The sequence below is a fragment of the Lepidochelys kempii genome, chromosome 8, assembly GCF_965140285.1.
Source record: "Lepidochelys kempii isolate rLepKem1 chromosome 8, rLepKem1.hap1, whole genome shotgun sequence".
NCBI lineage: Eukaryota > Metazoa > Chordata > Testudines > Cheloniidae > Lepidochelys > Lepidochelys kempii.
In genome coordinates this window covers 92,690,066-92,716,116 of record NC_136387.1, presented here as the reverse complement: position 1 = coordinate 92,716,116, position 26,051 = coordinate 92,690,066, and the positions used below count along the sequence as shown (strand labels likewise).

At 40.6% G+C, this 26,051-nt stretch overlaps 1 protein-coding gene across 6 annotated transcripts in view; it reads left to right on the top strand.

Annotated features, from left to right (window-relative positions):
• The window catches only part of FGGY (FGGY carbohydrate kinase domain containing), a 191,843-nt gene that overhangs the window by 66,557 nt on the left and 99,235 nt on the right, over window positions 1-26,051 (top strand). For all 6 annotated transcript variants that reach the window (XR_013636198.1, XM_078854115.1, XM_078854117.1 and 3 more), the window contains exon 6: window positions 11,905-12,020. Coding sequence is in view for 5 of the 6 variants with exons in the window: in XM_078854115.1 (XP_078710241.1) it covers window positions 11,905-12,020 (116 nt within the window). In the remaining variant the exon portion in view is untranslated. The remainder of the gene's footprint in view (window positions 1-11,904; window positions 12,021-26,051) is intronic.

Below are 26,051 nucleotides of genomic sequence, written 5' to 3'. Positions count from 1 at the left end.
CCCCAAATGAAGAGCCAAATGCATCCTTGGGGGACCTCCGTTTAAATGAATGTAGTTACAGGAGCGATGGATTTGGCCCAGTAATTAAGCTTTATTGAAGTTTTATAGTAGACTGAGGCTACATTTCAGCTTTAATTGTTTAATAGTTTTAGCTGGCTAAAGATGATGACAAGTGGAATATATTTTTTAAATGAACCTTTTCATTAAAATGCATATTGGGCTTTTTAGCCCAGTCTGGTACAGATGAAATATTGAGCTTGAAAGAGTGCATTTTTCTGAATTAATTGAGCTGAAGTGCTGCTGAAGCTGCAGTCTGAAAGATAGTGTCCAGTGTACAGGATACTGGAATGGAAATCTTGCTACCTGGACTTTGTTCCCAGCTGTTTCATTGGTTTGCTGGGTAATGTTAGGCAAGATCCTTAACCTCTCTATGCTTCCGGTTCCCCTTTTGTAAAATGATAGTACTTAACTACCCTAGGAAGGCATTTTTAAAATCTACAGTGGAAAAGTGCTGTAATTTTATGTATAAATGCTTAGTATTATATTTGACCTTTCAAAGGTTTCACTAACTTTTTTAAAACTTTCAAAGTTGAAACCTGATCTGCCTACATAGACATTTTTAATATGTTCAGCATCATGGTGCTATCATTGGATTTATAAACTCATGAGAATGATCTTGTGGTTAAGGCAGTGGACTGGGACTCAGGAGCTCCAGGTTCGGTTCAGGACCCTGCTGATGGCCTCCTCTTTGATTTCGGGCAAGTTTCTTAAGTTCTCTGTGTCTCGGTTTCCCCATCTTTTCAATGACAATAGTATTTCCTGTCTTCCATGCTTTGTCTGCTTTTTCTGTCTCGTCTGTAAATTCTTCATTGCAGGGACTACTTTTATTATGTGTTTGGACAGTGCCTAGAACAATGGGGCTGCAATCTTGTCTGGTTGTCTATAATAAAGTACTGCAATATCGATAGTAAGTAACAAGCAGTCAGACTAATGTCTGCTTCCCGTTTCTTCATGACATGCTGTGGAGGTGTATAAAGATTATTATTAAATATTATTATTTTATTTTGTATTTTCTGTTCTGACTAAATGTGTTTAGCCAAATGCATCATGGGTATAATGGCACTGAAATCAGTGAAGATCCACAAGGGGTTAATTTGACTTGTTATCTGGCACTTGAGATGGGTGTTTCCCTTCAGGACTGTTGACATAATTTTTTCTAGGAAAACTCTGAAGAATTGTCTGTTTTGTTTTTGGTTTTTTGAAAGCTTATCCCTATAGAGAAACACATTTTATTAGACATCGCTATAACTGACAAAGGAAACAGCTTCTTGGCTCAATGAAAGTGTGGCTTATTTTCTTGATGTATGAGTAGTTTGACATTTGCCCTGTTCAACTTTTTATTTTTTAAAAAGACAGATTTTGACAGCTTTTAACCAGCAACAGTGCCATTCCTCCTTATATATCATCTATCAAAGATGCACCCCTTCTCCCACAATACTGTAAGTTAGATGTGTACTGTGAGGTGTATAGAAGATTACAAATATCGAGACACCCCCCACCCCAATCCCAAGCCTGCAATTGGATTGATGTGGGTGGGACCATTACAGCCCTTGGAGTCTCATTGAAGTTCTCTTGCATGAAGTCTTATTGAAGTCAGGGTACATCCGTGCAAATCCAATAGCGGGCTCAGGGCCCTCCTTGCTTTAACATAAAATCTTATCTAATTTCTAAGGTAGAAACATAGGATTTGCCATACCCATGGTCCATCTAGTCTAGCATCCTGTCCCTGAAAGTGGCCAGCACCAGATGCTTCAGAGGGAGGTATAAGAACCCCCCACAGTATGCAAATGTGAGATAATCTGCCCCGCCATGCTGAAGTATCATCCTGATCTCTAATAGTTAGAGATCATCTTGTACCCTGAAGCACAAGGTATAATAAATATGCTATTGAGATATTTAGTAAATGGGTTTCTGGAAATTGTATGTTGCTTCTAAATTATATTTTTAATAGAGTTGTATGGCAGGTGTGATGGTAATTAAAGGTCACTTCCAACTTTGGGGTGATGGCTACTAGAAAGGTACCAAAGATCAAAGGATTGTGTTGCTTTCTAAACCTTATCTTGTTATGTAGTCTTTGAAAACAATCCTGTTGTTCTCTTTCCGTTTTTGAAGTGGTGTCCAGTGTTAAATATAACATGGATCTTTGCCAGGGAGTGGCTGCAATCAGAGAAGATTAATTATATGTGTGGGTGTAGAAAATTGCAGATGGAACTTATTCAGACAATAAAATCCTTTCCTTTTAAGTAAACAGCACATTTGCTTAGCAAATTGTCAGTTTAAAAAATAAATAAATAAAAGAGAAACAAACTCCCCAAGAGCTGCAGTATCAAAAGTAAATAGTGCCACCCAGTTTAGAGTTAGTTATTTTTTCCCTCTTCACAGAACTAACGTACTGTTTGAATCTTGTAACTAAAAGGTTCTATTTCTAGGTCATTAAAACAAGTTTCATTTTCTGATTCCTGTTACATGTCAGGGCTGTGTGGTGCAGAGAGTTGAAATGTGTACCTTCCTGAACAGCCACAGGGCTTGATTCAGTGTCCATTGAAGTCAACAGAAAAAGTCCACATTTATTCCAGTGGAAATTGGACTCGGCCCTTAATGAATATGGGCCCAGGCATTGACTTCTTTGATAACTGACATTTGGAAACACTAATGGAGTGCCTCTGTTAGTCAAAACCAGAGTTGTGGTGAAGTAAACCCCTCAAGAATTGTTCCGTAGTTGCTATGCCTCCAATAGGCTTTAACTCTTTATGAACTTGAATGCACTCTAATGGGGATGAGGGGGAAAAGCTGTTTTACATTTTTAAATAAAAGCCATGCCACCAATTCAATGGGGGATTTCAGACTTTTCCAGATGTGGGGCGAACACAGCTGGTGAAACAAAAGTTCACAATTCCCATCAAGATTTAGTTTTGTTGAGTGTGAAGTGATCTCTCAGGGCCTGCCAAGTCTACTGAATCAGCAAGATTAGAGAGAAGTAGAGAAAAAAGAAGCATGGTAGAAACTCAAACCAACATTTAAAATATAGATTTCAGAGTAGAAGCCATGTTAGTCTGTATCCGCAAAAAGAACAGGAGTACTTGTGGCACCTTAGAGACTAACAAATTTATTAGAGCATAAGCTTTCGTGAGCTACAGCTCACTTCATCGGATGCATAGAATGGAACATATAGTAAGATATATATATATACATACACACATACAGATAAGTTGGAAGTTACCATACAAACTGTGAGAGTATGAAGTGAGCTGTAACTCACGAAAGCTTATGCTCAAATAAATTTGTTAATCTCTAAGGTGCCACAAGTCCTTCTTTTCTTTTTAATTAGCTAAGATGAGCTATTAGCAGCAGGAGAAAAAAACTTTTGTAGTGATGATCTAGCTGGCTCATTTAGACAGTTGACAAGAAGGTGTGAGGATACTTAACTTAAGGAAATAGATTCAGTATGTGTAATGACCCAGTCACTCTCAGTCTCTATTCAAACCCAAGTTAATGGTATCTAATTTGCATATTAATTCAAGCTCAATAGTTTCTCATTGGAGTCTGTTTTTGAAGCTTTTCTGTAGCAAAATTGCCACCCTTAAATCTTTTACTGAGTGGCCACAGGGGTTGAAGTGTTCTCCTACCGGTTTTTGAATGTTATGATTCCTGATGTCAGATTTGTGTCCCTTTATTCTTTTGCGTAGAGACTGTCCAGTTTGACCAATGTACATGGCAGAGGGGCATTGCTGGCACATGATGGCATATATCACATTGGTAGATGTGCAGGTGAACGAGCCTCTGATGGCGTGGCTAAAGTGAATAGGTCCTATGATGGTGTCACTTGAATAAATATTTGGACAGAGTTGGCATCGGGCTTTGTTGCATGGATAGGTTCCTGGGTTAGTGTTTTTGTTGTGTGGTGTGTGGTTGCTGGTGAGTATTTTGGGGCTGTCTGTAAACGAGGACTGGTCTATCTCCCAAGATCTGTGAGAGTGAGGGATCATTTTTCAGGATAGGTTGTAGATCCTTGATGATGCGCTGGAGAGGTTTTAGTTGGGGGCTGAAGGTGACGGCTAGTGGTGTTCTGTTATTTTCTTTGTTGGGCCTGTCCTGTAGTAGGTGACTTCTGGGTACTCTTCTGGCTCTGTCAATCTGTTTTTTCACTTCAGCAGGTGGGTATTGTAGTTTTAAGAATGCTTGATAGAGATCCTGTTGGTGTTTGTCTCTGTCTGAGGGGTTGGAGCAAATGCAGTTGTATCGTAGAGCTTGGCTGTAGACAATGGATCGTGTGGTGTGTCCTGGATGGAAGTTGGAGGCACAGAGGTAGGAATAGCTATAGCTATATTTAAAATATAGTTGCCTGAAGGGTTGCGAAATCTCTGTCAAATGCAGCACTTCATCATGTTTTTGATTTGCCAACATATCACAGAGAAAAACAGAACATGGAGAAAGAAAAAGACATATTTGTCTGAAAGGGTAAGAGATTGTTGCCTTGTATTGTCTGATTTTAAATTTAATTAATCTTCATTACATTTTATTTATCTGAACTATAGCTCACAAACTGTGCATATTAGTGAGCTAGCTGGACTGGCAGCTTTCGCCAGATTCTCACATCTTTAATCCAGAGCTGTTCATTTGAAATAGTTTGAGTCTTGTGGCCGAATCCTACTGCAGCTGATGTCTGTCACAAAACTCACATTGACCTCAATGTAAACAGAAATAGAGCTGTTAATCACCATATGCAAATGGAAGGAAATCCACAGTATACTTACATTTTTGCCATCCAGAGTTTCTAAGGATTCTTATAATAGGGGAGCAAACTTTGACGTTGCTTTGCTATTACACAGTTAACTTTTAAAAAAATCTAAACCTTAGGGTGATTTTTTTGTTCCTGCAAATATAAAGGTTACACAGGGCTGGCAAATAAAAACTGATGATGAGGAGAATTCATGAAACTAGTGGCTTGCCAATACTGATTACAATAATTTCTGTGTTGCCTTTCATTGGCTAGGTTTAAATCCTTAGAGCTACAAAGATTTGAACAGGGGCCCCAGAGTGCAATTGAAATGTGTCTGCTATTTGTCCCAAACAGTCTTCCCTACCTGTCTTTTTTGTTTGATATATTTAGTGTATATCAAAAGGGGAAAAAAAACACATTTCAGGTTAAAGTCACATTTGTGCTAAAACAATGAGTTCTGACAGGCAGGGGTTTCTTTTTTTATTTTTTTTTTTATTTATTTTTTTTTGGTCAAAGGTAATTTTAAAAAAACAAACCCCCTGATAACATATTTTAAATATTAGATTTTTTTTTTACAATTTAGTGGATGGAGCTGATGGTATTTACAGTTTGTATAAATGCAATTAAAGAGCTGTTGAATAGGTGAAATGAGTAAAATGCAGATAGCCTCATGTGAAATGTATTGGACCCAGGCTTGTGTGGTCCTGTGGTTTAAAACTAATCTGCCTGGGAGATCTAGAGTAACAACAGAGTGACAACAGGTGCAGCTCTTCTTACACTGCTGTGAACTTAACCCACCACTCCTTTCTTTGATTCTCTTCACCAAACATCCCGCATGGGCAGCATCTCATAAATTTTATAGCAGTATGATACTGTTTCAAGGCTAAATGATGAGGTGCCAGATTTTCTCTCCTTCTGACTGAGAAATGTCACCTCAGTATAAACTTACCGCCTTTACCCACTCCCCACAAAGAGGATAATATGTAGTGTAGGCAAAGACATTGTTGTGTCAAGTATAAACAAAGTCAGTATGCATAGCACTGATAATATGGTTCCATTTCAAAAAGGTCATGAATTAACATGTACAGCCATAGCCATAAAGGGAAGCATGTAATTGTGTGTTCTCTTATTGCCCTGTGATAACCTGTGCTGCTCTTCAGGCTTCCACCACACCAACGCTCACTACTTTTGGATACAAAGTATTGCTGGAGGGGATACGTGTGCTGTATCTCAATGTTCTGTCTGGGACATTTCTGTAAAAACCACGATCAGTTTTAAGACTGCATCAGAGCAGTAACGTTCTTGTTTCTGTAGAAAGCACTAAGACTATGGGTCGCATAATTTGGGGGGATACTCGTAACTTTTACAGGTGTTGGACCATGGAGAAGTTCAGCTGAGCAGAGCCTAAGCTCTGGATTTTAATTTGAATGAAACTATTTAATTTTCAAGTTTGCAAAATTTATGGGAAAACATTTTTTGATGTTGTCAGTCATGCTTCACTGTCACCGGTTTTCTCTTTGCTTTCAGAAACTCACACAGCTTTCTTTGTTCTTGATGATTTGTGGCTTTAAAAGACTCTGGCCTACAAACCACAGAAAGCTACTTTGTGCAACTGCACGCTACCTATTTGGTACCAAACTGCAGCCTGCCCTAACTAGTCTAGCAATTGAACTGTGGATGAAATCCTCAGCAGGTGTAAATGAGTGTAGCTACAGTTACTTCAGTGGAGGTATGCCCATTTATATCAGCTTAGGGTCTGGCTCTGTATGTCAGCATAGAACCCAGGCTTCAGTGAATCCAAAGGGCCATCCTTATATAAATTGTTAGAGTTGACAAAGAATTATCAGTATTTTTTAATTAAAATGTCCACTGTGACCTTGGGAGCATATTGAACATACATCAGCCTTGTCAGTTGTGATATACTTACTCTGAAATTGATGCCTACGTTTTTGGATACATTTTAAGTTTATTTCTGACCAGTTAGGACCATTGAATGAGATCCTTATCCAGTTAAAATCAGTGGCAAAACTTGCACTGACTTCATGGGGGCCAGGATTTAAAGCTGACAGATAATTTTCCGTGCATGCTAGTTTTCTCTCCAATCCAAAATGTTAACATTTCATCTAGAGCTGGGGATGAATGTGAAGTACAGTAGAGGCCTGATCCTGCAAGTCCTCAAGCTCAAGAACGCCACACATGGATGACCTGTGGGATCAAGCCCTCGATCATTGTCCATAGTGGGCCAGACTTGACCTGTTAGACACCACCTCCATGAGTGGTGGTAGCTATGTCAGCAGGAGAAGCTCTCCCGCTGACATAGCACTGTGCATACCACAACTTATGCCGGCTAAACTTATGTCACTCGGGAGGGGATTGGGGTGTGTTTTTTCACACCCCTGAGCGACATAAGTTTTGCTGACATAAGTGGTACTGTAGACATGGCCTTAGGAAGGGGGATGCTCAGGGAACTGGAGCAGCTGGACTCTGAAGTGGCTGCCAGAATCCCCTGGGAGAGGAGGCAGTGGAAACCTACTGGGGAAAGGGCCTCTGGGAGGCAGTGCTCTGTTAAAAGAGCACAAAAGAATCCTGCCATTGACCCTGAAATATGGGTAAATGAAAGGCAAAGGGGAAAAATCTCATGGACACTATAGCACAGGGTGGTCTGAGGAACTCTTCTGTGGCTTCTGCTTATGTTTGGAAAATAAAACTGCCTGAAAAGAGAGACTGCATGTGGCAGTGGGTGCTTCACCAGCTTGGGAAAAGCTAGCACCTTACAAACTCCCATTAAATACAGAGACTCAGTGGGAGCTGCATTGGGCTCCTAGAGAGTTCGCAGCCTTATTACTTAGCTCCTATATAGCCCTCTCACCCATATTATTATTTATGCATTTGTATTATTGTTCTGCCTATGAGCCCGTTATGGACCAGGACCACATTGTGCTAGGTGCTGTACAAACTTAGAACAAAATGACAGTCCCTGCCCGAAAGAGCTTACAATCTAAATACAATACTAAAAACAATAGATGGATACAGACAGACACAGATGAAGGAATACAAGTCAACAATGAAACAATATTGGTCAGCATGATAGGCAGTGGCCCCAATACATTAGCAGCAGCATATAGATCTCAAAGCATTTGTCAAGCTAGCACCTAAATAAAGAAGTGTCATAATAATTCATAGCACAGAGAACTAGTTAAATAAATAGTTATTTATGATTATAGTTTGCTATGATTTGGTAATTACCATATTTTGGAAAGCCCTGTAGTATCTATAATTATTTGTTTACTTTTTATGTAAAATCTTCCAGAATGATGAAAGTCTTTTGCTTATTTGTTTATAATTGAAAGGAGCAGGTTAATTTGGGGAAAATGTTTGGCTTTTTTCACTATGCTCCTCTGCTGAGAATTTTTTTATTTATACAATTTCTGTCAAGGATCCTAATTAAACTTTAATGTCCGTCTTTTAAGCACCTGGAAACTGGAGTTTCTTATACCAGCAGTGTCATAGCTGTAGTTACATGTCACATACTTCCTATTTTGGGGTATGTTTGTTTTCAGGTCAGAGAGAATGATAAATGATCAATCCATTCTTTAACTGTAGAACAGGGCAGATTCGAAACTCAGGTGTACAGGCAGAACCCTGTTTGAACTAGCTTGTGCTCCAGGTAGTTTGTGGGAAGCTTGAGAACTTTAATCCCAAAGTGATCTGTGTCTCTCCATGTTTATGAGCATGTAACTAGTCATTCCCATTTCAATTTCTCCAAATGACTAATACGCATCATGTCATTTGTTTGTTGCAAACTACTGTATAAAAATAGAATAGAAACCATATATGGGAAATGTCACTATAATTAGGATGATGTATCTTTTTTTTAAAGATCAGTTTTGTAAATAAGCATCAAGAGTCATCCACTTATAAAAACATATGGGAACGCTAAAGAAATGGAATAAAATGTAACATGGTCCTCTTCAAATGTACTTTGGCCCTCTGCATCAGAAACCGTACCAGGACTGAACACCATGTAGTTTTGCAGCAGAAGCGGAAAGGAACTTTTCAAGTTCTTTTTTGTCTTAATCATTTATATTATAGCAGCATCTGGAAAACTGGAATTTGATTTGTATTTGGGACTGAATACAAAGTAGCCTCAGTATTTGTTTCCATGAATGTTTTTGAGGAGAGAAGAACTCTCCGTTCCATTGCATTTGGGTCTAGTACAATGCAGGGTCCTATTAAATAGCCAGAGATTATGGTTAAGTCCAACTCTGAGGTTTGAAATGGCGACACTTATTTTAGGAACTAAGCATGGTAGGATCAGGTCAGATAGACTAAATCCCATATAGCTTACTATGGAGGGAGGGGGGTCTTTTTGTGGACAAAACTGTGAAGTAAGAGATTCTCTATACTCTGCATGGACAGTAAAGATCCCATGGCAGTTTTCATAAGAGTAAATGTTTGACTTGGTGCCCTAAGCTAAAATCCTCCCACCAACCACTCATGCACTGTTGTGCAAGGTATGATGTGTAAGCAATTGTTTGCTGTCCTCCAACCCAGACTCAAGTGCATTTTATTGGTGCTATTTGTATCTATTGAGGTTTGCAACAGTGGGATACTTCAGGATCATAGAATCATAGAATATCAGGGTTGGAAGGGACCTCAGGAGGTCATCTAGTCCAACCCCCTGCTCAAAGCAGGACCAATCCCCAATTAAATCATCCCAGCCAGGGCTTTGTCAAGCCTGACCTTAAAAACTTCTAAGGAAGGAGATTCTACCACCTCCCTAGGTAACGCATTCCAGTGTTTCACCACCCTCCTAGTGAAAAAGTTTTTTCTAATCTCCAACCTAAACCTCCCCCACTGCAACTTGAGACCATTACTCCTTGTCCTGTCCTCTTCTACCACTGAGAATAGTCTAGAACCATCCTCTCTGGAACCACCTCTCAGGTAGTTGAAAGCAGCTATCAAATCCCCCCTCATTCTTCTCTTCTGCAGACTAAACAATCCCAGTTCCCTCAGCCTCTCCTCATAAGTCATGTGTTCCAGACCTCTAATCATTTTTGTTGCCCTTCGCTGGACTCTCTCCAATTTATCCACTTATCTTCTTGTTTATCTTATTTATCTTCTTGTAGTGTGGGGCCCAAAACTGGACACAGTACTCCAGATGATGCCTCACCAATGTCAAATAGAGGGGGACGATCACATCCCTCGATCTGCTGGCTATGCCCCTACTTATACATCCCAAAATGCCATTGGCCTTCTTGGCAACAAGGGCACACTGCTGACTCATATCCAGCTTCTCGTCCACTGTCACCCCTAGGTCCTTTTCCGCAGAACTGCTGCCTAGCCATTCGGTCCCTAGTCTGTAGCTGTGCATTGGGTTCTTCTGTCCTACGTGCAGGACCCTGCACTTATCCTTATTGAACCTCATCAGATTTCTTTTGGCCCAATCCTCCAATTTGTCTAGATCCCTCTGTATCCTATCCCTGCCCTCCAGTGTATCTACCACTCCTCCTAGTTTAGTATCATCCACAAATTTGCTGAGAATGCAATCCACACCATCCTCCAGATCATTTATGAAGATATTGAACAAAACCGGCCCCAGGACCGACCCCTGGGGCACTCCACTTGACACCGGCTGCCAACTAGACATGGAGCCATTGATCACTACCCGTTGAGCCCGACAATCTAGCCAACTTTCTATCACCTTATAGTGCATTCATCCAGCCCATACTTCTTTAACTTGCTGACAAGAATACTTGAGATGAATGAATGTAAAATATATTGATGCTACTATATAGCTGTTTCTTGGTTTAGACTTAGATTTTAAGCTTTTAGGGCTAGGGACCTTCTGTTTGGGGTGTGTGTGTAATGAACTTTTAGTTTAATTCCCCTTGTTAGGCCTATAGGAAGTTTTTGGGAGGAAGGGGTCAGGGAGAGAAGACATATATAACATTTATAACATTTTTGTTATTCGCAAGGAGATATAGCACACAATGCCATAAAAAAAGTTGTATAGAATAGCAAAGAAGCACTTGTATTTTTAACATTTCTTTAAATCATAACATCTGAATAATAGTAATCTTTCAACAGAAGTAAATGTAAGCTAAAACACAAGTAATACATAATTCATAAAATAAGATCTAAAAGAAATGTAATACCCAAGTACGCATCTCTTGAAACCAATCACAGCAAGCATGTAACAGTTCACCGAGACACAGCCAGCTTGCATATAGACCACAATGGCTCCTCCAAGTCTACAGGTAGTTGACTTTTTCAGTAGCGATTAAAATTATTAACGCCTTTTGGTTAACTGACTTTACAGAGCACAATTAAAAATTATCTCCGAGGATGCCTTGATCTTCAGTAAGACAATGGTCTGTTTGTTGCATGGTATCTTGTCACTCTTAGTTATTTGTTTTTTCTTTGCTCTAAGGAAAGTTTGGGGAGGGGAAAAATCCATTTTATAGTAGATAGTTAATTCTGCCCTGTGCCTTTATTCTGTGTCCTTATGACACTATCAACACAGTGGGGCTCAAACAGTTTTGTCATCCATGTTAATTGAAACAGTAACTTCCCATTGCACTGGGTTGCATCACAGCTTATGTTATTTAAGTATGTCACTGAACTGTCATCAAGTTCTGATGAAATACAGAGCCAGTGGCACTGAAACTTGAATACACTCTACAGAAGCACTACCAGTTTGACTCTGTTTTACTTTTACACACCAGGCCACAAAACTTTATGGGCCAAATTCAGTCCTGGTACAAGTCCCATTCCGTTCACTGGGAACTTCTCTAAACTCCCTGCTATGCATATATGGTGTTCAGGCTGCACTGACCTTTTGGAATGTGCCTGGTGTGCATGGCCTGTTCACTTGGCTGGTGTATGCGGAGGAGAGGGGTAGTCGTGTGTAGAGTTCCTATTAGTGGGGAAACACCTTTAAAAATAGGTCCTTTTTAAGGTGTCTTAAATTAGGCCCCCAAAATCAATAGTCACTTTTGAAAGTTTTGGCCCAATGTTCCCTGTAGCTAATCCGCTACCGTGTCGTCCCCTGCAAACATCCTAAGTTTCATGAGCTAGTGTAATAAGTGTCCTGACTCTGGATTTATGTCTTTTCTCATTAGGTCTCTCTGTCCATTGGTGTGCAAGTGGACATATTCCCCAGACAAGGGCTGGGATGATAGCTTCTGGAAGGTGATTGGTTTAGAAGATTTGGTGGCAGATAAGTATGAAAAAATTGGTAAATGAAGTTATTTTAAAAATTAAATCCATATCCTGTATTATTGTTTATTTGTTTTGTCAGCAGAAAAGTATCAGGCCTTACTGAAATTAGAGATGAATGGGCAAAAAACTATAAGATTGGGTGCCCGCTGGTATATCTCCCAAATACACTCTCTACCTGTGGATGTCATGAAATGTAGTGGTGGATGTCTTGTGATACAGAATTATTAATGTTGCTGGAAGAATCACTTTGGGAAAGCTATTCTGAAAAGCATGACATCATCACATTGGCCAGTCAGCATTGTTTGATGGTTTGATATCATTTGCTGATGTACTTGATGTACTTGAGATGAGGAGAAGCATGAGCACAGGAATTGCTCACTCCTGAAAATTCCAGGACTAATACCAACTTTCCTTGTGGCTTTAACAAAATCATGTAGGTCAAAATGTTCAAACGTTCACTAATTTCCACTAAACTATTCCGATCTTGAGAGACATAGTGGCAGGTCTTGATTTTTTCAAAGATGATACCTACTGACCTCTCCCATCAACTTCACCTGGAGTTGTGGCCGCACTCCTGAAAATCAGGGCCAAATGGTTTCAAAATGTCCATCCTAAAATTGAGCTATTTCTATAGCAGGCACAGAAGAATATGGGAACCTTAGCTCTTGAATTTGTTCAGTAAGCTTCTGACACTGGGGCACCAGCCACTGTGCCAGTGAAGATAATGATAATGGCTTAAGCTATTGTTACCATATTTTGTGACCAGCACCAACCATGCTTATGAAAGCTTTTGAGAAAGACCTTTCTCTGCTTTGTAGTGTCTTCATGGGGCTGTTTTACTTGCTCAGGGCCTAAGTTTAATTAGAATGTTAGCCTTGTAACAATATCTACAGCAAATATTCATTAAAAATCCATAATGTTAATTTACCAGAAAATTTACAGGGTAACTTTATTAGACTTTCTCTGTTAAGTTAATGGACTTTTAATGGATGTCCTAAGCAGACATGTCATTAACAAGAATATTATGGTACACGAATTAAAATATGTCCATTCATCAAAGTTAATCATCTGAAATTTCCTCTAGATTTTTTTTAAATGTCTGGCACTTTGAACAAGTTTCTACAACAGTTGCAGTGTAGTAACATGAAATAGAAATAATTTAGGAATGACTTGATAGCAGCAATGCAATCTGTAAATCTTTCCAGTAGTCACAAATGGATGCTTTAAGTAACATTCAGGCCTCTATGAAAGCCTCCCCTGTATAGCTTTCAACATCTCCACTGCTCATTAAAACATTTATACTATGGTATAAACCCTGTTAACAGATTTGAGCATTTAGTATTTTGAGATTTTTAGCATAAATACAATTCCTATAACTCCGACCAGATGTAGCTTTTAGCAGATCGTTACTAAGCTAAAAGAACACATGCTGTAAATAAATGTTTGACCAGAAAAACTGAACACCTCAGCAGCTGATGGTCTCATGGAAGAATATTTTTTAAATAAATTATTTATGAAGTGTAAGCTAAGGATCGAATACAATATTTATATGGTGCATTTCAAGGACAGTGCAAAGCAATTTACCATTTTAAGTAACTAAACATGCATGTTTCAAATGATAAAGTAACCTTCAATAAAAAGGGCATGGTTGTAATGATGGAAACCACATAAAAATGAGCAACACAAGTATCAGAACTTAGAAGGGCTAAAATCTTAAATTTCAAATATAATAATGTTTACATTTCTCTTTGCTTTGAAACCGGGCGTTCACGGATGAACTACAGAGGAAATTGGAATCTGTTTTTCTCATTCAAACAGAGGAACACAGTGCTCTGTAAGTGGTTCCATTGACTTCAGTAGGACTACTGCTGGAGTAGTGTGCTACTCCCTAGGAGGGAGAGACAGAACCTGGCCCAGAGTATTTAAAAGAAATTGTGTGATGGAACCTCAACGCTTCCCATAAAAGCAGCACATACGGATAAAATGCTCATACACGCCACATATCGGGTGCGAGTGTAAGAGTTACTTAGAGCCAAATTCTGACACCTTTGCTCACAATGCATAGTATTTTGCTCCTTATGCAGTTACCTTCCTTTTAGTGGGGCTATCCGAGGAATAAAATGTTATTCAGTATGAGTAATGGTATCAGATCCTTGCCGAAGTGATCGGGAAGCTATGGCCACTCCTACAAGTTTTATCTAAATGAGCTTTTAAACAAAAAGAACCCCAAAACTGTTGAGCTTATTGAATTTAGCCCTGTGTTAAGGTCTCAGGGTTATATACTGGCTGTCCCTGTGTGGATGCATGAAAGAAGGAAGAGGGAGTAAGGAGCCCTCTGTGTTAACAGAAACATGGAGGAAGGAGAGGAAGTCCACCAATGACTGCTCCTCTGCAACTGAAGGAAATTGATCTTGTGGGCTATGCCCATTAGATCTTAATGGATGGTTTCAGCTCAGTGCTTCAGAAACAGCCATTCTAAGGTCCATGTGATATGCTCTGGGGAGAAATTCTTTCCTGGCCTTCCCATTTTTATTACTGTCATTCCCAGAAGTGCTGCTCCTGGACAACGTACTTCCAGGAATTGGGTTACTGAGCCAGAAACTTCAATTCTCTGGAATGGCATCACAGTTCATGAGCTATTTTTTCTCAGAGGGTGTGCAGGCTGAGCACACAGGCTGATTGCATTGTTTGGCTGGGGAGAAGGTTGGATAAAGCAGTTGGGATGACCTCAGCTGTCCCTTTCTTTATTTCAGTTATTTAAGGCCTTCAGCACTGCCTGGATCTAGCTACCCCTCAGTTGACACTTTGCCTCCCTGCCGCAAACTTCAGCTGGACTGTAGGACTGCGAACCCCCAATAATAGCACTATCTTGTAGTGTGCAAGACTCTTGGTTACTTTGTTGGTGCCCGTATTGATTTTAAGTAGGGAAATAGAATCTACTGTATATAGACTTGGTCCCGTAGAAGTAAATGGAAGTTCTGCCATTGAGTGCAATGTGAACACGATCAGGCCCTATGTGCCCTTTAATTCTGTCTGCATTTATGCTATTTCTGCAGGACACAATCCTGCTGCAAGGTGCTGAACGTCCTCAGCTCCCATCGACTTCAACAAACGGAATAAATTCCTGAGCAGGTGTTTGCCAAAGATCCTGCATGCATATAGTTTGCAGTGTTGTTGTAGTCGTGTTGGTCCTAGGGTATGAGATACAGGTGGGTGAGGTAATATCTTTTATTGGACCAAGTTCTGTTGGTAGAAGAGTCTCGTCAACCCATAGGCCTTGGCCCAATAAAAGATATTACCTCACCCACCTTCTCTCTCCCGTATGTAAGGCCCTCTTTGAATTGCAGGGTGATGGTCAAAAACTTGCAGCTGAGTTGCGGACAAGGCATGGAAAATTGTGGGGAACTAATAATGGACCTTATCATTTGCGGTAGTAAAGTCCATTGTTACTTTTGTGTGATGGCAACCTGGGGCTGAGAGCAGGGGTTCTCACAGTCAAAATTGCAGCGGAAGCCTAATATGGCGGAATCTGACATTTCCGCGGTATCGCAAGTTAAGTAGGGCCTTACTTATATGCATACAGTAAAAGTTATGCTTGACCCAAGTAGGGGAACAGGCAGTAGGTCAAGGTATCAGTGCAAACCCAGGAGCTCTGGAGATCGTAAAACCAACCTAGAAAGCAATAAGGAGGAGACGAGAAATGGGACACTGTCAAGTTCTTCTTAAATAAATCAAATTCCCCTAATAGAATTTCCCATTTGCTCTAGCGCAAAATGTAGCCAGAACTCCAGACCTCTATTCAAGGTTTGTTTATCCTAAATTCTTATGTGAACTTACTGTAGTTTAATGCCACCCCAATCCCACGGAAAGAGAGAGACTGGCATTTTACTTAAACACCTTTAATGCGATTTGCTTAAAATCTTATCAGCACTAAACGGTAATAGTCATTTTGTTGTCAAACAAAACAAAAAACAGAGGAAAATTAGCGGAGCCTTCTTTTATTGTTTACAGAAGCGAATTGTTGCTACTGAATGTAGAATAGGCAAACACAACATGTTTTTCTAATCTCTGATGAGAACAATATTACATCCAATGAGAGGAAACTATAGCTGGATAGTTATGACTGGAATATAAAAGTTTTTTTCAAGTGCCCTTAACTTTCAGGACATTGAAAAGAATTTGTGGAAATTACTGTATGTTCTGAACTAGCGCATATTATAAAATGTATTTTTAAAGGGCAAGATATTTAATGTATCCACAGTGTTGCTGGTGGTTTCATGTAATACGCTCCTTTTAGTTTCCTTCTAGCTTGACATGCGACCTTGTTGAAAAGAGACCCTTCACTGCTGGGCTTTAGGATCTCCTGTGAATCTTTCCCACATCAAGTGGTGGTTTCTGCTGTGAAAGTACCAGCTTTCTGACCTTTTACATTACCTAGAGCAGTTTGACTTTGCAGGGAATCCACACAATAGGCTCCTGTGATCACTTCTGCATGTCTAGAATTTACTGATCACATTGTTGAAGGTGTAGATTCGTACATAGAGTTGCTGCAAACTTTATTGACCCCATTAATGTGCCCACTGTAAACGAACAGTAGAAGACAGCTTGCATCAAAACCCCCCAAAGGCACTAGCACTTATCTGCTGTGGTGAGATTGCATGATGAGCATCTTTTTGTGACATTATAAAACCTAGAAAGACATTAGCAATTCTATTAAAAGGACTGTAGTACATGAAAATTTAGGTATTGAATTGTACAATCTATTGGTGGGGGGTGGGAGGACAGGGAAGCTTGATAAATTTTCACCACCATCTCCTACTTCAGGGGCTACTTAAGGGACCAAATAATTTTGTATTGTATCGTAATAATTTATGCCTAACCTTTCCCATCCACCTCTTACCCCCCAGAGGATGGTGCATTTGTCTCAGAGAAGAAAATATTGTCGATATTGTAGAATAGTTATGTCTGTTGGTGTAGTAACTTGTGTTTTGATGTTGACATATTGTAATGATACTTTATAAATAGAAGTTTGTCTCTTCATCTGTGATAGAGCTACACGCTGATTTTACTATATTTATCTTCAAACCAAACTTAACACTCTGAAACATAGTCCTTCTGTCTGCTGAAAGATTATACAATCCTATTTCCCAATATTTTAAGAACCAGCTGTAAATAGAAACCTGTGGTCAGATATTCAAAGGTGTTTAGGTACCTAAAGATGCACATAAGCACTTAGTGGGATTTTCAAAAGCATGTAAGCTGGTTAGGGTCCTAAGTCTTATTGATTTCAGTGTGAGGTGCCTAACCTGGTCAGGTGCTTTAGAAAATCCTGCTAGGTGCTTAAATACCTCTGAAAATCTGGACCTTGCGCAAGTCACTCGTCCGCTTTTCAGCCCAGCTATAGAATAGCATGAAGAGCAGGACTTCACTGAAAACCAGATTTTCCAAGAGAGCTGACTTCTCCCAGATAAACTAGACCACTGGGGGAAAAGAATGCTTAGAGAGGGATACTTAACAGTAGCTCCTGGAATCAAGGGATACTGAACCATGAAACGTAAGAGAGATATTAATCCTTTGTAATCTGGACCCATGTCAGGTAACTGGGTCCATGAAATAAAGACCAGCATCTTTTGTATGTAACCTATTTATCACAGATAGTATCCATAGACTTTAAGTCCTGAAATTAACATGTTTATAAAGATGATTGTTGCATAACACCAATGTCATCATCTACGTAGGATATTAGGAAAGGAATGGGGTCTTGTGGTTAAAACATAGGACTGGGAAACCTGGAGATTTTAGTTTTATCCTTGACATTACTCCAAGCTTCCCTTGGGCAGGTTACTTAACTTATCTCGGCCTCTGTTTCCTCATCTGTAAATACAATAGTAATACTTCTTCGAAGGGATCATCCTGGGTTTCACCAGCCTAGACTGAGAGTGGGAGAATTCATTCATCTCTTAGATTTTTGACCCTGCAGGGTATAGTGTGAGCCAGGATCCCTACTGACCATTATGCTTTCCTGTATATAAATCCCATCCTCCAAATGCTCCACCCAATTCCTTTGTGACTGTGGTCAGCAGAGGAATGCCCAGTCCTCCACGATTTCAGCACTGCATCAGCCTGTCTCCACGGTCACTTTCTGTCATTTTTAACCATGTCCAGCTGATTCTCAGATGGTTTTTGAGTTGACGCGAAAGCTTTTTTTTTTTTTTTCCCCCGGTGCTCCCTGCCTATTTTTTAAGTGCTGCGGTGCTTGGGCTCATCAGTGTGAAACTATGCCTCTGTGTTTCAGTGCAAAGCCTGGCACACTGCAGCCCTTCCTTGGCATTTTGGCACTCAACTTCAGAGCTTTGGAGTTTTTTAACCTCAGTGCTTTGATGCATAGCCTTGGACACTTTGGCTCACTGCTTTGGCACACTGCCTTTGGGATCCTTGAATAGAAGGATCCACAGAAGAGCAAAGCAGGGTAGGTGTTTTTCTAAAAGTCATGCCATCCAAAGTTATTTCATTTGCAGCACTTGCTCTTAGACTGAGAATAAATACAGCTTTGGGCATACACAAGAGAGCTCGCACCCTCAGTGACTGAAGCTGTTTTCTCACTGTGTACAAGTTAAAAAAGCTTGGAGCTAAATTTTCAACCACAGGTGCCTAAGGGCTTATCTACACCATGTGGCAAAGGGCACCAGAGGGGTTTGATTTGTAAAGCTTGCTTACATGCTAACTGTCCCATCCTGGTGCGCTCTAAAAGGTACCCAATTTGCATTAATGTACCTTCTTAGCGCACACAAGCAGGGTCTATGTGGGGCAGTTACAGTGCAGTGCATTAGAGTATTTTACACCCCTTGACTGTGCTATACCGGCGCCATGTAGACAAATCCTAAGTTGTGCGCCTTCACGCATTCAAGTGAGTAACAGAGATTTTCTACTGGTTATTTGAGCGTGAAAATGGTAGGTGGATAAATGTGTCATTGCTTTTCAAGCACCTACTTCCATATGCAGAAATATGGTTATTGCACGCATCTCCAGGTGGTGCTGTTACACGTATTCTTCTAAATTCTTGTTCTAAATTCTTGCAACCAAGTTTGTCTCTTGGAAAGAAATGCTGCTGTTTTTGTTTGGGTTATGCAGAGGGAGTGTCAGGAGAACTTGTTCTCTTCCATAGTCTCTGATTAGAGTTAATTCTTGAGGCAGAGTTGCTCCTGGAAACTGGGCATTGGTGTTGGGCTGAGATTCCTGAAAGAAGGTTTTGCCCTGCTTGTTGGTTGAGCACCTCATTTCAGGACTGTTGTATATGTGTAAACAAAGCAAGTTACACTGAGGATAGCCAGACTCTGCATCACTGATCTTTCCTCCACTGGGAAGCCAACCGAGCCATCAGCTGCCACTTGACAGAGGGATGACACTTACATTAGAATGGGACACTGGTGTCAGAAAAAGGAGAAGCAATATTCATTTATGTATGCCAAATGGGTAATTGCATGACCAGACATATAATTGTTTGTTCGCTATTACCTGTATTTTGTTGGGTGCAGCTTACATGCCTTTGTTTGAAAAGGGGACCCTTTGGATTTTCAGTTTGCTTGTGGACATATAGGAAGGAATACACAGCTGACACACTACCAGCAATGGTACCTTAACAAAAGAACCATAAATAGGGAAGAGACCCGTACTGCTGAATAAAGATGGAGAGCTGCATTCTTCCTTGCATTGTTTTTTTTTACACAAGGGCAAGGACACTATCAGTTCACATTCATGGAGTTTCCTCTTCATTCTTATACCTGGTGGAGGAGAAGTTCTGTTCTTATGCCTCCCATTCTCAAAAAGGGAAGAAAATTCCCCCCACCCCAGATTCAGTCGAGGACAGGGCCACTATACAGAGCCTCTTCATAAAAACAACAAGGAGTCCGGTGGCACCTTAAAGACTAACAGATTTATTTGGGCATAAGTGTTCGTGGGTAAAAAACTGACTTCTTCAGATGCATGGAGTAAAACTTACAGATGCAGGCATTATTATACTGACTCATGAAGAGAAGGGAGTTACCTTACAAGTGGAGAACTGGTGTTGACAGGGCCAGTTCCGTCAGGCTGGATGTGGTCCACCCCCAATAATTGAGGAGGAGGTGTCAATACCAAGAGAGGGAAAATTGCTTTTGTAGTGAGCCAGCCACTCCCAGTCCCTATTCAAGCCCAAATTAATGGTGTTAAATTTGCAAATGAATTGTAGCTCTGCAGTTTCTCTTTGAAGTCTGTTTTTGAAGTTTTTTTGTTGAAGTATGGCTACTTTTAAATCTATTATAGAATGTCCAGGGAGATTGAAGTGTTCTCCTACTGGCTTTTGTATGTTACCATTTCTGATGTCTGATTTGTGTCCATTTATTCTTTTATGTAGAAACTGTCCGGTTTGGGCCGTTTACATGGCAGAGGGGCATTGCTGGCATATATCACATTAGTAGATGTGGAGGTGAATGAGCCCCTGATGGTGTGGCTGATGTGGTTGGGTCCTCTGATGGTGTTGCTAGAGTAGATATGGGTCAAAGTAGACAACGGGGTTTGTTACAGGGATTGGTTCCTGGGTTAGTGTTTCTGTGGTGTGGTGTGTAGTTGCTGCTGAGTATTTGCTTCAGGGTGGGGGGCTCTCTGTAAGCGAGGACTGGCCTGCCTCCCAAAATCTGTGAGAATGAGGGATCATTTTCCAGGATAGGTTGTAGACCACTGATGATGTGCTGGAGAGGTTTTAGCTGGGGGCTGAACTGATGGTCAGTGGTGTTCTTTTATTTTCTTTGTTGGGCCTCTCCTGTAGTAAGTGACTTCTGGGTACCTGTCTCACTCTGTCAGTCTGTTTCCTCACTTCCCCAGGTGGGTATTGTAGTTTTAAGAATGCTTGATAAAGATCTTGTAGGTGTTTGTCTCTGTCTGAGGGATTGGAGCAAATTCGGTTGTATCTTAGGGCTTGGCTGTAGACAATGGATCGTGTGATGTGTCCTGGATGGAAGCTGGAGGCGTGGAGGTAAGTATAGTGGTCAGTAGGTTTCCGGTATAGGGTGATGTTTATGTGACCATCACTTATTTGCACTGTAGTGTCCAAGAAGTGGATCTCTTGTGTGGACTGGTCCAGGCTGAGGTTGATGGTGAGGTGGAAATTGGTGAAATTCAGGTGAAATTCTTCAAGGGCCTCCTTCCCATGGGTCCATATGATGAAGATGTTATCAATGTAGTGCAAGTAGAGGAGGGGCTCTAGGGGACGAGAGCTGAGGAAGTGTTGTTCTAAGTCAGACATAAAAATGTTGGCATACTGTGGGGCCATGCGGGGACCCATAGCAGTGCCGCTGACTTGAAGGTATAAATTATCCCCAAAACTGAAATGGTTGTGGGTGAGGACAAAGCCACAAAGCTCAGCCACCAGGTGTGCCATGGCCTCATCAGAGATACTGTTCCTGACAGCTTGTGGTCCATCTTCGTGTGGAATATTGGTGTAAAGAGCTTCTACGTCCATGGTGGTCAGGATGGTGTTTTCAGGAAGATCACCAATGCATTGTAGTTTCCTCAGGAAGTCGGTGGTGTCTCAAAGATAGCTAGGAGTGCTGGTAGCGTAGGGTCTACACCATCTGCTCAAGGAACTACACCATCTGCTCAAGAAACTCCCTGCTATAGCACAGGAATCTACACAGACACATTCCTAGAACCGAGTCCAGGGGTATTCTATCTGCTACCCAAGATCCATAAACCTGCAAACCCTGGATGCCCCATCATCTCAGGCATTGGCAGTCTTAGAGCAGGATTATCTGGCTATATGGATTCTCTCCTCAGACCCTGCAGAGAAACTGCAGAGCTACAATTCATTTGCAAATTTAACACCATTAATTTGGGCTTGAATAGGGACTGGGAATGGCTGGCTCACTACAAAAACAATTTTCCCTCTCTTGGTATTGACATCTCATCAATTATTGAAAGTGGACCACATCCAGCCTGACTGAATTGGCCCTGTCAACACCGGTTCTCCACTTGTAAGGTAACTCCCTTCTCTTCATGAGTCAGTATAATAATGCCTGCATCTGTAATTTTCATGCCATGCATCTAAAGAATTGTTTTTTAACCCACGAAAGGTTATGCCCAAATAAATCTGTTAGTCTTTAAGGTGCCACCGGACTTCTTGTTATTTTTGTGGATACAGACTAACACGGCTACCCCTCTGATATTTGTCTTCATACTGCTTCCTGACCACATCACCACTCTGAGCCTCCCATTCCATAGGAGCTATTGTTCAGGAATTGAGTTTTCCCAGGTTCCTCTGCTGTCAGGTAACCTGACCTTCTTTTCCTCTGGAGATGGAGTTTCCATTCTAGGTTGGGTGAATTGAACTAGTAATAACTGGTGCTCCAGGGAGTTGCCATTCCACCGGCCCGGCCCCTTTCCCATCTTTTCTAAGGCTATGGAGGCCCAACACCACAGAACACATTGAGGGGCTTCCTTGAAGGTGAATGGAAGAGAAGCACGTTCCTTCATTCCAGGCATCTCTGATCCCAATCCACTGGATTCTGCTATCTGATCACAGAACCAAAAAATCACAAGAACCTTAAATTCTGAGCTTTGCACATGATAAAGAATAGTGAGTAAAAAACAAAGTTTTCTCAAAGTAGGTGATCCTATTTACATGTTCCCTCCCCCTTCCCCCGCACAAATAAGTTACAATAAACTGCAATTTCAAAAACATTTTGAAGGCCTGAATCACAGGATACTCAAGAGTTCTATACTGTCAAAATCCACAGAATTTACAAGTGAGTAGTGCTCCAAAAATGCCAACGTTTCTTTGGCTTCCTGCAATTTCAGTCCATCCCAGAGCTGTAACAACTAGAAAGGGGATGAAGTTGGCACCATACAAAGAGGTACTCTATGGTGACTCGTCCCTGAAAACCTCAGGCACTGCTTTATAATCTGTGAGTCAGCAGGAACAAGTTTGAGAGAGAATTCTTCAGAGGGATTGTCTCCTGGTAGGCTCTGTCATGCTGGTAAAGACACTGGAAGTGGAGAGGGAAGATTTAACTTACTGTCACGCTCTCATGAACCTGCATCAGCTGAAAGTAGGGAGGCTCTGCTTAACTGTTTGGTGTCATGAACAGGAACTAGGCTGAATAGACTTTCCCCTGTAGATCAAGCAAACAACTTAATTCATAAGAAAGCAGGCTGGATTTAAACTACTCTCTTGGAACTAATGTTTGTCTATAGATGTAGTCTTCATTTTTTATTTTTGGGGGGGTATTTGTTCCTTCTATATCTGACAGGTATGATTACATTCTTTCTTTCTTTCTTTCTTTCTTTCTTTCTTTCTTTCTTTCTTTCTTTCTTTCTTTCTTTCTTCATGCTGTAACTGTAAGTTGTGTTTTAGTTCATATTATGCCAACTTAAACTTTCTCTTCCTGTTAAAAATGAAATTCAGGAGCTTCCTATACTTCTCATTTTCATATTTAGTAGACAGTGAAAGTTTAAATCAACACTCTTAGCAAAACCTTGCCTACGGCAATTACCACAGTAGCATTTTAACTTTTAAACAATATAAGGAAGGAATAGAGTGTGAGAGAATAGTGGGGAAAGTGTTTCTGGAGAAATATGCCTCTTTGAGGAAAAAAGATAACTGAGTGGTGGCATTTATCTCTTGCTGCAACCTTACTCCTTCCTGTAGGCTGACCAGACAGCAGGTGTGAAAAATCGGGATGGGGGGGGCGTAATAGGACCCTAAATAAGCCAAAGCCCCAAATGTCTGGACTGTCCCTATACAATCAGGACAGCTGGTCACCTTATCTTCCTGCCTCAACCCCTTTCCGTGGTTTTGTTCTCCTTTCATTGTCATGTCAGAAATCAGACCCAGTCCTGCAATTGCTGCTCCCTGGCAGAGCCCTTATGAATTCAGTGGGACTCCATGTGGATGTAACAGTCAGCTTATCTGTTATCAGTTGTTCACATAAGAACATAAGAATGTCCATACTGGGTCAGACCAAAGGTCCATCCAGCCCAGTATCCTGTCTACCAACAGTGGCCAATGCCAGGTGCCCCAGAGGGAGTGAACCTAATAGGTAATAATCAAGTGATCTCTCTCTTGCCATCCATCCCCACCCTCTGACAAACAGAGGCTAGGGATAGGATAGGGTAACCATTCGTTACCCATTCTGGCTAATAGCCATTAATGGACTTAACCTCCATGAATTTATCCAGTTCTCTTTTAAACCTTAATTATAGTCCTAGCCTTCACAACCTCCTCAGGCAAGGAGTTCCACAGGTTGACTGTGCGCTGAATGAAGAAGAACTTCCTTTTATTTGTTTTAAATCTGCTACCCATTAATTTCATTTGGTGGCCCCTAGTTCTTATATTATGGGAACAAGTAAATAACTTTTCCTTATTCACTTCCTCCACACCACTCATGATTTTATATACCTCTATCATATCCCCCCTTAGTCTCCTCTTTTCCAAGCTGAAAAGTCCTAGCCTCTTTAAGTTCTCCTCATTTTGTGAGCCACATAAATACATAAAATAATTGGAAGTCTTTTTGTGGGAAATGAGGTTGTGCAGACATCAGAAGCTTAGGTGAAGGCTTCAAAAGGTTCTTTCAATAGCTGATTAAGTTTATTTCTTTTGGATTTGAAAAAAGTGTAATTAAATAATACTTCAAAGGAGAGCTGCTCTCACCTGCATTATTAATAAAAAAGCAATAACAGAAAGCAATCGTTTTAGTAATAATCCATAATTAATATGTGATAAATTATAAATGCACCCCAAATAGAGACTTGCACTACCCAATATCCAACAAAGTCACATAACGTATGATTTCAACAAACACCAGTCAAATGTATTGATGCCATTTGTTGACCCATAATATTCAGAGAGAACATTGATGATGATAATGTACTATAAGATGCCAGGAAACTCTGTTAAAATGCTGTGAAAATGTATCTTCGTTATTTGCAGGTGAAAGGATGGGGACAGGAAGCTGAATTCATGTCTGAATGGGCTACACTTACTTACTAAACCATCTACACATGGCTAACTCACATACGTCTAAGTAATGCTCCATCCATAAAAAGATGGTTATGCTGCACTATTTAACCCAAATCCAGTTAACCAAAGCTCCGTTGTTTCCCTCAGGGTTTGGATAGATCCTGTGCATGCCTAATAAATAAATAACAGGCAGTACTTTAGTTTTTTCTCTTCTTCTTTTGCCAGGAATGTAGGCGGCATACATGTAAATTAGCTGTCTTTCAGTCTCACGAACTGTAGACCTACTTTATTTTTCAGTTTAATGGATCAATGTCTGGTGTCCCTGTAGGTCATCTGACTTTGCCAATGCCCGTGACTACCTCACCACCCCTATGTTTGTCGGCCTTTAGCAGTTATATGGCTCCCATTACTGTAGTAGCTGAGCTGAGATGTAGTCCAGCCAGAGACCTGGCCCATAGGGGAGAATGGAGGCATGAGACATCCCAAACTACAACTTCCATAAGGTACCGGGGCAGCTCAGGCAGACGCAGATTCATGCTGAATTGACAGTTTTCCTGCTGGACAGTTGAAAATTAGAACCTTCCCAAAGAAAACTTAAATTTTGCAGAAACTGCATTTTCCATTTTAAAAAATTGGAAGGGAAAATTCCTAACCAGCTCTAGATAGATGTCCACTCATTAAGAACATTTATGGTAAAAGACATTAATTTTAAATGTCGGCATAGGCTAACTAATGGACCCTTCGCTTCTAAATAAGCATGAAAATTAGGTGGTATTTTCTGGCATTATCCATTTCTCCAGTCCACTGCATCCTATTCCCTTTTGTCCTCATCCGCTGCATTTAACAATTCTTAAACAGTCACCTTAATATATATACCTTTTCTACGTCTGGATTAATAGGGTGAAGTCTGGTGTACGTACTGTGCATTAGGTAAATGTGGGTGGGTATTGCAAAAAAGTTGAGACTATTTATTCAGATGTTTACCTAGCTGTCTGAGTGCCCCTTTGGTACAAACACAGAACAAAAAAGATAATCCTTGCCCCAAAGAGCCTGCAA